Genomic DNA, 12,571 nt, shown 5'->3' with positions numbered 1-12,571 from the left:
CCGCTATACGAAATTGAAAAAGGTACGCTGCAAACGCTGCAAGGCCGCACGTACCGTAGTGTACTAGTTTTGCATCGTCATTTTGAATGACGATTTGAATGTTTTGACACTCATCACTCTATAATTTAATATATTCACTAACTTACAATATCCGCTAACTCGATGAATTTAGCAGTAAGTTTTACAAAAATGTGCCTCTCGTTTTCTATCGCTTGTGAAAAAATACTCATGAAATTGAAAAATTCTGATCTGGATCATTTTTTCGGGGACTTTTTAAAGAATTTCAAAACCTTTAATTTGCTTCTTAGTTTGTGAAAATCGGTTAAGAAATTTCCGGGCCTCGGTTGTAAACTCGGTTTTCACAGCGATTGCATAGCCTTTCGATATGAAAAAGGCAAGAAAACATGAAAAGGAACACATACATACACGCAGACATTTTTTGATCTCGTCGTGCTGAATTGAAGTGTATATACGTCTCCGGAGCTTCGATCAAAAGTCGATTTCTCCAGCAATTCTATTACCTTTCTATAGAGAAAGGCAAAATCGAGCATGTTCAGTTGATGCGGCATTCTACTGCTGGGATTGATCAATGTTTCGCAGAATGATCAAATTGAGAAAATTGAGCGATGATAAAATAGTAAATTCATGAAAATTTAAATAAAACATAAAAGCTTTCTCACTTTCTAGAACTCCGCTAAAACAGTACTGCCCATACTTGCATATCAGTCCCATATGGAAAATCGGCAAGTCGAGAAAAAGACGATTAAAATTTTATTTCCGAATTTTTCGATTTGTTGTGATACCTAATGCTAAATCATGGTATTATTACATGTAACATCGGTAATACACCTTTGCTATTCCAATATTGCAACCAATGAAATTATTAAAATTTGCACTGAATGGGACTGATATGCGGGTACTTTGCATATGGGACAGATATGAGTTGATATTTTTTTCACATTTTACTGAACAAATCCTCAACTTTTATTGCAATTTCTGAAAATATATTGAAGATAGATTGCATTCTTCAAGCTAACTCAATATTGGCGAAAATCGATATGGGACTGATATGCAAGTATGGGCAGAGTAGCATTGTAGTATTGTTTATTCAGCTCCAATTACATCCCAAAAAGTTGAAAGTAGGTTGAGTCGTTCTAATTTAAGTTAAACGTTAGTTGTTTTACTTTTCTGTTTTAAAAATCGATTAGTTCTTTTGAAAACATTTCCTAATATGCTGGATTATTGAAAAAATGAATTTAAGAATACTGCACTTTGCACTAAACTAAATGTGGATTTTCGGAATAAAAGAACATTACAAATGTAAACTCATGATAGTTACTATATGTATTTAAATGTTTGAAAATCATAAAATATATTAGGGAACATGGCTTTCCGTTTTATCTGTTGGTTTTAAAGTCTACTTTTTTGCAAATTTACCTTTTACGTCAATTTATTTACTTTGGAACTTCAACCCAATTTTTATGCAAGAATGTGCTTTCATCTGAAACTAGAAAAAAAACATATCTTCTTTACTTTTATTACTTTTTGCTTTCCCGGAATAATGCCAGTTCCCCATAGGTTAGACATAGGATAATTGAAACAAGAAGAAAATAAATGCAGAGGCTTCGATAAACAAATGTTTCGATTGGTATATGAATAGCTTTTATCAGTAGAAGGAGAGAGTTTAGCTAAGCTCAAATAGCTTACAAATTTTCATTCAAAGATGGTTAGTAATATAAGAGTATTGATTCAAAGAATTCCTTACGTTGATTACATTGATCAGATTTGATGAAAACTATCAACAGTGATGGTTACAAGACTAATTCGTTCAAGCTTTTAATTCGTTTTTTTTTGTTTGACATCGAACGAATATCGCTTAAGTTTTTCTTTTATAGTAACAAACGAATGATTTGTAAGCATCTAGTTATATAAAACACAAAACGTTCTGTTTAATGAATAGAAAAATGAAAAAAACATTGTTCTGAAACCAACGATGCACTCATTAGGTAAGAAAGACAGCTAAAAGATTACAAATTCAATCCGATCTAGTTTTCCAAAGTTCATTAGTGCCTTTAATCGATCGCCAAAAGTCCGGTAACCCAATACGAAATCGTTCTCTTTTAATTCGCTGAGAAACATAATTAAATAATAGGACAAACACCGGTCTGAACATTCCCGATGGTCATCTTTGGTGTTATGTGTTCTTGTTGATTGCGTATTACTACATTACGAATGCAACCTTGGAAAGGCTCGCGAGCTGTTAAGCCTCGAATCTGAAATAAATCAAATAAAACAAATCATTCCATGAGTCAAATCATAGACGAAAATATCAACTAATTACTAACCCTCTGCAGATGAGGATGTCCTCCAAGGAACAGCGGTCGCGTCGTATCCGTCGAGCCAGAGCGAGCATCTCCGATAGCCGGATTCGAACTGACATCGTTGACCTTAATGGTAATGACGTAGAACGATTTGATTGCCGTTATTGTACGCCATTGACCGTCACACAGATTTTCGCTAGAATCTGGTACGTACATCGCAGTAAATGGTTCATCGCCGTTGTTCACGGTCAAACTTATGTTACCGTTTATAAGTTCCAACACGAAGAAGGCACGTTTCCCGTGTACCGACATCAGTAAACCCGTTGATGATCGTGGCTTAATATCCATGCTAACGGTCAGCTCTGTGCCAACCTTAAACTTCTCACGAAGCTTAACAAAACCGCCTCCCTTGCCGAAGAACATACCACTTTCGATTTGGGATGAGCAAGGAATAGTTTGAGTGATATTGGATGGTGCTCCTAACGGTCGGTTAAATGCTTGGATGTCATTTATGCAACCAACAAACTGATCGCGCTCCAATATATTTTTGTCTATCTTGAGATTCAGAGCTACATCCTCGTAATGTTCTCCTCCAGAAACACCACCAACGAAGAAAGGAGCTTGAACTTGCATGGTTCTAGTGTTTCCGGCTGATTCGCCATGTACTTCATCTTCACTGTCGACGACAAGCTTTCCCTTGTTGTGATACCGGGAGAACTGCACCGTGTGCCATTCATTGTCATCGTAACGTCTCTCTGAACTAATGTTTGCCGAACCAGATCCGCAATTAAACGAATGGAAAACTTTTCCCTCTCGCAGGTATAACGCAATGAAGTCGGTATGACGGGAGTCAGCAGCATAGAATAGAACTCCTTCGCTGGATTCCGTCTTGAAACTAAGTGAAAACTCGTATTGTTTCTTGGTTTTCTGTGGAATTTCGTTAAATTCAATATGGCTAAAAGGTCCAGTTCCGAAACGATAACCAGCATCAAAATCAACATCTTGATCTGGCACAACTGGTAGCTTGCAAGTCGGTTCTGGTTTCTCTGGTGGCGGCCGAGGACGTTTGGTTGTTGTAGTTGTGGTAGTAGTTGTCGTGGGCTCTGTAGATGTGATTGTTGAACTAGCATCGGTAACCTTCTCAACATCTTTGCTGCCCGGTAAATGTTTTGGAGGTTCTTCTTCCTCAGCATCGATCTCATTGTACTTATCGCCATCGGGTTTGGCATCATCTGTTCCGAATCGCGATCCGCTAAAGAGCACTGGCTCATTACCACCGTCCGGGTAGTACAAAGGTACTTCGTGAGGACTAATCGCGAATATGTCTTTCGAACAATGATCTAAGATCGCTGATTTTTTATCTTTCAAATTTGCAAAATTGACAATTTGCCCGTTAACAGTCACATCACGTATACATCCCCAGAAATAGGCAGGAGTGACGATCGATCCTTTTGGTGTGATAAAGTTCTTTGGTAATCCTCCGAAATAAATTTCAGCATCACCAATATATAAAGGTGGCGGTACTTCGTCCGATACAAATGAATCATTATCATCCACAACTAGAGTTAGACGATCATTTTCATGAGTAGCAGTAATAGCATGCCATTCACCGTCACTGTAACGAAGATCTCCCGTATTGAGTTCTACCTTGGAACTTCGTAGAACCAGCACCCCGTTCTCAATCGTCAATCCAAATGTTCCACTTTGATCGTTATTTGCCGTATAGAACAATATTCCATAATTTTGAACTGTTCTAAACTTGATATTCACCTGGAGGCCATTAGATGACACAACTCCCGGCTGACTAACGTATCCGAACTGATGTGGCGGGAATGACAACAGTGATGAGAACTTCATTGGACATCCTGGACGTACATCCAAAGATTTCTGGTTGATGCTTAGATCAACCTTTGTTCCCAGGATATACACATCATCAATACATCCATCGAATCCTTTGGTTGTCACTTCCGAGTGATTGATTTTACCCGGATAACCTCCAAAGAACATAGATTCCGATATCTTCAACGGTTCGACGTTGCCAAAAATGTGAATATTCGCAGTTTCCTGATAGACAACATTGCCATCAACAGTCAGTTTACCCACGGCTCCCTCACGCTCTGCGGATACAGTATGCCAGTTGTCATCGTTAAACATTCCACTCGAACCAATGGTGACTGCCTCGGCATGCTGGCCCAGTTTGAACTGGAATACAATGGCTCCTTGTTTCATCTCAACTGAAATAAAGTGCCGGTTTCGACCCGCGTAAAACAATAATCCATCCTGTGTGTCCTGAGGTGCCTTGAAGCGGAACTGTATATGCGAACGATGTTTAAACGAGTACGATTTGGCATCTACCATTACATATCCATTGCCGCCGAATCGGAATCCAGTCGTCGGTTTGCCTTCGTCCAATAACTTGTCTCGTTCGATGCCTCCATGAACGTTTTGAGCATCAACAAAGTTCCACAAGCCAACGTGCTCCCCTCCAATCTGCAAATCCTGTATTTGTCCTTCAAATTCACCCGATTTCACATCAATTGGTATATTATATTCCGGTGGATAGCCTCCCACAAAGACTTTGCTATTTTGATCCACATTAAACACATTATAAGCTCCCGGAAGCACTTGTTCCTTAGGATGAATCATTTCAGTTCCATTCTCCAGCTCTTCTCGTATGGTCAGCTTAACATTGTTTCCACTTCTATCGATTATCGCCTGATACCACTTATCATCAGCCACGTATTTCGGATTAATAACCTTCTCCGGATCGTTGCCCAAATCTATCGATAGGACCGGATAACCATTTTCGATTTCCAACGCCATATAATCGTCGCGCGAAGTTTTCTTTGCATCTGGTTTCACCTCATTGCCCAGATAAAATAGGAATCCTTCCGGTTTGTTAGTTTTGAAATACGCTGAAACGGTAGAATTCGAGGCCAACTGTGAAAGCACCTCCGGAGGCTTGAGTTCAAGGGTTGTATTCGGATGGAACGTCATGCCAAACTTGATGCTGTTGGCCAATGCTCGGGCACTGGCTATTTGTTTCTTCAACGACTCCAAGCGGTCACCAATGTCACTCACAATCGAATCTATTTTGTTCTGCTTGCCTTCCACCTCATCAACTAGCATTTCAACCTTTGGAATCATGCTTTTGTACTGTTCGATTTGACTAGCCGCCAGCTGAATACTTTTGTTGGTTCGATCGATCTCCTTCGGTAATTGTTCAGCTAGATAAAGACTCTTTGGAAGTTCTGTAATTATGGGATCCAAAATCTTCTGAGCATCTTGGGAGTCTTTCTGTGCATCAATAGCTTGATCTCTTGCATTTTCCCAGCTGTTCGTATGGGATTCTTCCGGAATTCCGTCCAATGATTGATTAATAGAATATAGTACATCGTCACTATCTTGATTACTCTTTTTAATATAATCAACGGTTGACACTGATTTGTTAATATGAGGTTCAAGGTTTGTTTGCAGTGCCTGTAATGATTGAACAGCATCACTCAACAGCTCTCTAGAATCTCCATCCGACTCTCCGGCTCGCTGTTCAATTCCCGCTGTCATATCAGTTGCATTCTTCGCCAACAGTTGTATTAACTTAGCGTTTTCATTGGCTTCATGTACGGCCGCTGCAATTTTGGAGTAAGCGGTAGCAGCTTTCAACGCATTTTCCGAATTAGCTGTAACATTTGTATAGTCCGCTGCAAGGCGCTGTGAATCTTCTTTCAGATTCGCTGCGTATTCGACTGCATTCTGAATGGTGTTCGCTAGATCCTGGTACTGTTTCTCATGCTCCGGCAAATCCTTGTCAACCTTGGCGTTTAGCTGTTTCAATTCGGAGTTTGCATTATCCAATTCTGTATGAGTTGTAAATATGTCCAAGCTAAGCTTAGATGAGTCCTCGATTAATTTCTTTGCATTTTCAATGTTATCAAGAGCTTCCTTCGATTGAGCCGAAACCGTTTCGAATTTAGAATCAAGAGCTCCTTTGTTTTTGTTGTTAAGTCTAGCAGTAATTCTACTCTCTTCTTCGATTTTCAAACTCCAGTTATACAAATCCTCTAGTTTTACATCAAACTCTCCAATGTTGTACAACAGTTTGTTTAGTCTGTCCTGTTGATCTTGTACCGGCCGGGCAAATTCATCTACTTTAGCCAACAATTCAGTAGCATTCTCGAGTTGCACATTTAAACTTCCAGGGGTGGCAGAGTATTGTTTGATTAAATCCAGATAGTTGACAGCTTCAGCGTGTGCTTGATCGAGTTTGTTGCTCTCTGATTTTCCTAAATTTTCAGCAAGTTTTTCAACTTCAGCGATCGTGTTCCTTGTGTTAATATTGGCAAATCTACATGAGTCTATTATATCAGATGAACCCTTCAAAAGTTGTTCGCTTTTAGTGGACAAATCGTTTGTATTTTGATCGGCGTACTGAATGCGTCGATCAAGATTTTTAACATCTGTTTCCAACGATTCGATTTGTTGCCTGGAGGGATTAAGATTAACACCATGAGGGTCTAATTTCCGAACAGCTGGTTCAATTTCATCCACCAAGTCATCGTAGTACTTCAATTTCTGAGACGTGTAGTAGTCATCGGCCACCGTTTTGATGTCATCCAGTACGGGATCGATCGAATTCTTGAGCTCATCCGTCACATCCAATAATGCATGATGACAACCATCGCATTCCTGACAACCAGTGTCTGGAATCAATACCCACCTATATGGGCACGAATCGCACTTTTCTCCCACTACTCCAGAAAGACACTCACACTGCCCGGTTTGAGCATTACAGCCAAGCCCTCTGGAATAATCAGTATTGCATGAGCAGGGAACACAACCGTCTTCCGAATAGTTCCAATATCCTGGTTCGCAGCGATCACATTGTCGTCCAGTCACACCTGGTTTACAGGCACATTTTCCGGTATGATCATCACATTGAGTACTGTTTGAAGCAATCCCGCAATCACACAGATTACAACCTCGACCAGATTCGAAACCATAATGATCTTCCTCGCAACGATCGCACTTTTCTCCAATCACATTCGGATAGCAGTTGCACGTTCCGATGAAATTGTCGCAATGTTCAGTGCCAACAGTATCACAAATACAGCTCTGGCAATCTTTAAGTTGAACGGCATCCCCATAAAATCCAGGAGCACATAAGTTACACGCTCGACCATAGGTATTGTTCAAACAAAGCAAACATTCACCCGAGACAGAGTCGCAGGAACCTGGTTCTTCCGGGTTGATGTTTCCAGAACAATCACAAGGTTTGCAGATTTCGTTCTCAATTTCAGGTTGGCCGAAAAATCCTGGAGCACAACTTTGACATTTTTCTCCAGTATATCCTGGTTTACATTCACAGTGAATCTCATATCCGTCTTCCGACACATCACAAGCGGTTGCAAAGTTATTCGAATCGATCGGTAGTGGACAAGCGCAAATCATGCAATCGTTAGGAGAACCTCGAGTTGCATTACCATAGTATCCTTCAATACACTGATCGCAATGGTTACCGGTGGTATAGTGCTGGCATTCATTACATACTCCAGTATTACAATCACAAGTATCTGCATGTCCATTGCACTGACAAGGTATGCAATAGCCTCCGTATGGGCCATTTGGATCTCGATAATATCCAGGAGCACAGTCCTCACACGATAATCCTGTATATCCCGGTGGACAAGAACATCTTTCGACTGCCAACTCCTCGTACATATCATAGTGTCCCGCATCATCATGTGCCATGGCAAGGCTAACATCCGAGATGATTGTTGTCAAACCGTTTTCCCAATAAGAAGCCCTGACATAGATTGCCTTAAGGTCACGCAAAATCATCATAAATTGTTCACGCGATACGGAACCACCGGAAGCAGTTTGGAAACTTGTTTCTACCATCTGAACTCGTCCATTAAATACAGTGTTCGATGCCGGCTGCTCAATACTCTGATGTGTTATAACCATATTCTTTCCCTCCAGAATTACATCAGGTCCAATCAATGAACTTCCGAATAAACCATTCGTATAATAGATCTTGTAGGTTAGGTAGCCTCCATAAGCAGTGATGTGACTATTCAAATCTAGCAGATAGTCTAGCATTCCGAAATATGCCAATCCGGATAGAAGTTCCTCATTGTCAACGTCACTTAATGCTACTTCAGCCGACGTTTCATTCACCATGATATCGCCATCCACAACCCAAGGAGAAATAATTGGATTTCCACCTGACAGCTTAATTGTATTGAGTGTAACATCCTTCATCATACTGACGTTGAAAGGTCTAAGGAAGGCAGTTTCACAAACTGACGTATGTCCGAAACAGAAACATTTAGTACATCCTTCAGGGTTCGAAGCTTGTAAGTTATAAGTTCCATCAACGCATTGGCTGCATTCGCGACCATGTACGTTTTTCTTGCAGTAACAAGTCTCATCGGTTTGATCACAGATCTCGAACGTCGTTCCACGAATATCGCACTTGCAGGGTTCACAATACGGGAAGTTGAAGAATCCATACTGACATCGGTCGCACGTTCTGCCGACTACATTAGACTTACAGTCACAGACTCCACTCTCCAAATCGCACTGAAGATTGTTATTAGCCACGCCCAACGGGTTACAGTTACACTCATAGCAACCAATAATCTGATCGTATCCATAGGTATATGGCATGCACTGGTCACATTTTTCGCCTGTTACCCTATCCGGACAGATACACTCACCGGTATCTTTCTGGCACAGCGCCGTCGACGGACAATCACATGGCTTACAATCCGGGAATCCAAAGTAACCCGTCTTGCATGCCTCGCACTGCCTTCCTATGATATACGGTTTACACTGACACTGGCCACCAAACTGTTCACACTCAAAACTAGTCGAACCGTAATAGTCGCAATTACACGGTAAGGCCCCACTGTTATAATCTGCCGTCAACGAAAATACGGCCTGTTTACAAAATTCACTAGCGTTCAGCTGAATGTGGAAGTGATCCTGACCACATTTTTGAATAAACTCTTTTGTCTGATCAAAAGTTTCCTCATGGAGTAAATCTTCGTAGAATTGATCAGCGGGAACCAAAAGAATATAGTCTAGCCAAACTCCCTTCGTGGCACCGTTCAACAGAGTGAAGTCGAACGTATCCTCCAAATCGAACCAAATATAGCCGTTGTCCTGTTTCAAAATTTCACGACAACCGGAATTGGCTGGACAATGTCTAAGTGGCAGTTTGCCATCGTAGTTTTGCCGATCTGCTTCTATGTGATACTGGATATTGAATGTGGGATGATTTGGTTGATAGAACTTTACAATGATTACATATCGATCGGGATGCGGAACCTTGGTCTTTATGTTCAGTGCCGGCTCATCCTTGTCCAAATAAATCAGTTTAGTAGAGTTGTCAAACAAATCACTTGGATTGGTTTCGGCAATGCGTTCCTCGTTATCGGTCTCGAAATCAACCTTCTTCGAATCGGGAGCGGTTCGGTATGTCGTTAAAACACACTTACCATTCTCCATCACACATACCGGACTTGGACTGATATAGTCGATCGACCATTCATCGTAAGGGATAGCAGTGATTGATTTGATTGCCACCGATCCCGATGGTTCTTGACTGGAGACTGTAATCGGTTTTCGGTCGTTCGGGTCGATATAAAATACCTTTTCGCGTGACTCCTTATCAATGACCGGCTGACGACAGACAGTAGTATAAATACAAGGATATGCCGTCACGGTACCGTCTTGTTCGATGTTTCCGATTTGATTGATTTGAAGAACGGAGATATCTTGACTGTGACGGTTTGTGACATAATCTACCACCAGAACGTATCTACCCGGCCGAGGAACATCCAGTACGTAATTCAGTTCATTCTGATCTACGGTCAGCAGCGGAAGACTCTCCTCATGAATCACATCCAAGTGCTCGTAATCCTTAAAGAACTCGCCTGGTTTGAACGATTCGTCATCTTCAGCCACATAGGCTTCAAGTTGTGGTTTGAATTCTACGATGTTTGGATACTTGAAGTGACGACACAATCCAAGATCGGTAATCTCACAGGGATTTTCAATTTTATTTGTCAAAAGGGGCGCTTCATAATATGCTGCTGGGAGCAACACAAAATAGTCCAGAAGAACGTTCTTATCGGTTTTGATGCTGATAGTGTACCGACCGGGATCAAGAACGACAGGTGATGGAATTTCGCCTTTAGCTCCAGACACTGTAACAAACTCGGGATGGCCATTTGGTTTGAATAGTACCTTAGCTTTCTGCTCCAATTCGGTTGGATTATCAGGTGTAATTAGAATTTGTGCTATGATATTTTCATGGGTTGGGTTTTTGTAGCGTATAACGAGACGATAGACAGAAGATTTCAAAACGCTAACTTCGTTGATGACCTCGTTCTGGAGATTCGAAAAAACTGCATAGCCACGTTTACTAAAATCTGGGAAAACGTCATCATGAAACTGGTATCGAACTTGTGCCCCCGATGGAGTGTAACCATCTTCATACTCGAACTGGAACTGGTATAAAGTCGGGAAGTAATGTGTGGTTAGGGGATATGTGCAAGTTCTGCCAGCAATCCTAGGGTGACATTTGCACTGACCAGTTTCCTTATTACACACATCATCTGCTGCTCCACCAATATCACAACCACAATCTTTACAACCAAACAAACTAGCTCCAAATAGATCGAATGTGCCATCTTTACACTCGGAACACTGACGACCGGTAACAGAGGGTTTGCAAGCACACTGACCACTTTTCGTGTCGCACGTATCCAAAGCACCAATGGTTCCGTCAATGAAACATTCGCAGTCTTCGCAGCCATGCGGGTTACTAGCATTCAGGTTCCAGTAAAGAGGTCGACACTTGTCACAAATTCTTCCCTGTACCCGCTCTTTACACTGACACAGTTCTCCCGCCGGTACGGATCCACACCCAGCAAATTTAGCAATCACCCCAGCAGGATCACAATTACATTCCTCACAGGAAGGGAAGTTGTAAAATCCTTCCTTGCATTGATCGCAAGTTTTTCCATCGAAGTTGTAAGTACACTGACACTGACCCTCGTTGTTACAGGAGAGTCCTATCGATCCGTGAGCATTGCAATTACATGCTAAACACTCTGGGTATTGATAATATCCAGGTTGGCACATGGTACACTGCCGGCCGGAAAAATTTGGTAAACATGCACACTTTCCAGTGATGTCACACACGGTAGACACACTTCCTGCTCCAGAACAGTTACACGGAATACACTCTGGATAATTGTAGTAACCAGCAATACACTGATCACAACGAGGACCTCCATAACCTTCACGGCATAAACATTTTCCGTTTCCTTTGTCACACACTTCATCCAACGTGCCGCGGACATCGCAGTTACAGTCTGCAAAGACAGAGAATATCAGACGTCTGCATTATCGATGTTCTATATCATTGATCACTTACACGAGCAAGATGGGTAGTTGAAGAATCCATCTTTGCATTTTTCACAAAGCTGTCCTGCGAAGTTGGGTTTACACTGACACTGTCCAGATTCATAATTACAAATGTGACTCACAGAACCGACTTCATTACAACCACAAGCTGAAATTGATATTAGAAAACAACCCATTTAATAACTCAGTCTAGTAACTTAAATCAAGTAGATGTTACTCACGTTCACACTCCGGAAAATCGTAGTATCCTTCCGCGCACTGTCTACAATGAGCGCCTCCAAAATTCGGTTTGCAAGGACATTCACCATTTACTGCTTCGCAATGGTAACCGATCGTTCCGTTCAAGTTACACTCACACGGTCGACAGTTTGGATAACCGAAATGACCATATGAGCACGAATCACAATTCGGTGGATTAAATTCGACCCGGCACTCGCAGCGGCCCGTTTCTTCCTCGCAATTTCCAGTCGAGTAGAAATGATCACAGTTGCAAGCTGAAAATTTAATATCGTTATCCGAACTCTTCTAAAGTCTAATGAACTTACGTTGGCACACGTCTGTCTCATTCCAATGTTTTCCATATGGCCGATAGAATGTGTTCTTACATTTATTACAGTTTATACCCTCCGTATTATCCTGACAGTTTTGACACACTCCACCACCCTCGTAATTACCATGAATGTCAAGCGAAAGATGCTTTTCGTCGATTTCTTCCGAGTAGGTACACTCACTGGAATGTCCATGACAATTGCAAGCTATATTAATTTAAATTACCGATTAGTTTAAAAAGGATCCACAGAAAAATATATCGA

General features: G+C 41.3%; 1 protein-coding gene across 1 annotated transcript in view; it reads right to left on the bottom strand.

The window, feature by feature from the left end:
* Positions 1 to 1,321: 1,321 nt before the first annotated feature.
* Positions 1,322 to 12,571, bottom strand: part of LOC131434558 (laminin subunit alpha) — a 28,924-nt gene continuing 17,674 nt past the window's right edge. Inside the window, exons 7-11 of the mRNA XM_058601377.1 lie at positions 12,305 to 12,514; positions 11,981 to 12,253; positions 11,770 to 11,907; positions 2,346 to 11,707; positions 1,322 to 2,273 (exon numbers count right to left, since the gene is read on the bottom strand). Coding sequence (XP_058457360.1) covers positions 2,142 to 2,273; positions 2,346 to 11,707; positions 11,770 to 11,907; positions 11,981 to 12,253; positions 12,305 to 12,514 — 10,115 coding nt within the window. The 3' untranslated portion in view covers positions 1,322 to 2,141. The remainder of the gene's footprint in view (positions 2,274 to 2,345; positions 11,708 to 11,769; positions 11,908 to 11,980; positions 12,254 to 12,304; positions 12,515 to 12,571) is intronic.

This window comes from Malaya genurostris, chromosome 3, assembly GCF_030247185.1.
Source record: "Malaya genurostris strain Urasoe2022 chromosome 3, Malgen_1.1, whole genome shotgun sequence".
Taxonomy (NCBI): Eukaryota; Metazoa; Arthropoda; class Insecta; order Diptera; family Culicidae; genus Malaya; species Malaya genurostris.
This window is presented reverse-complemented; position numbering and strand designations above follow the sequence as displayed.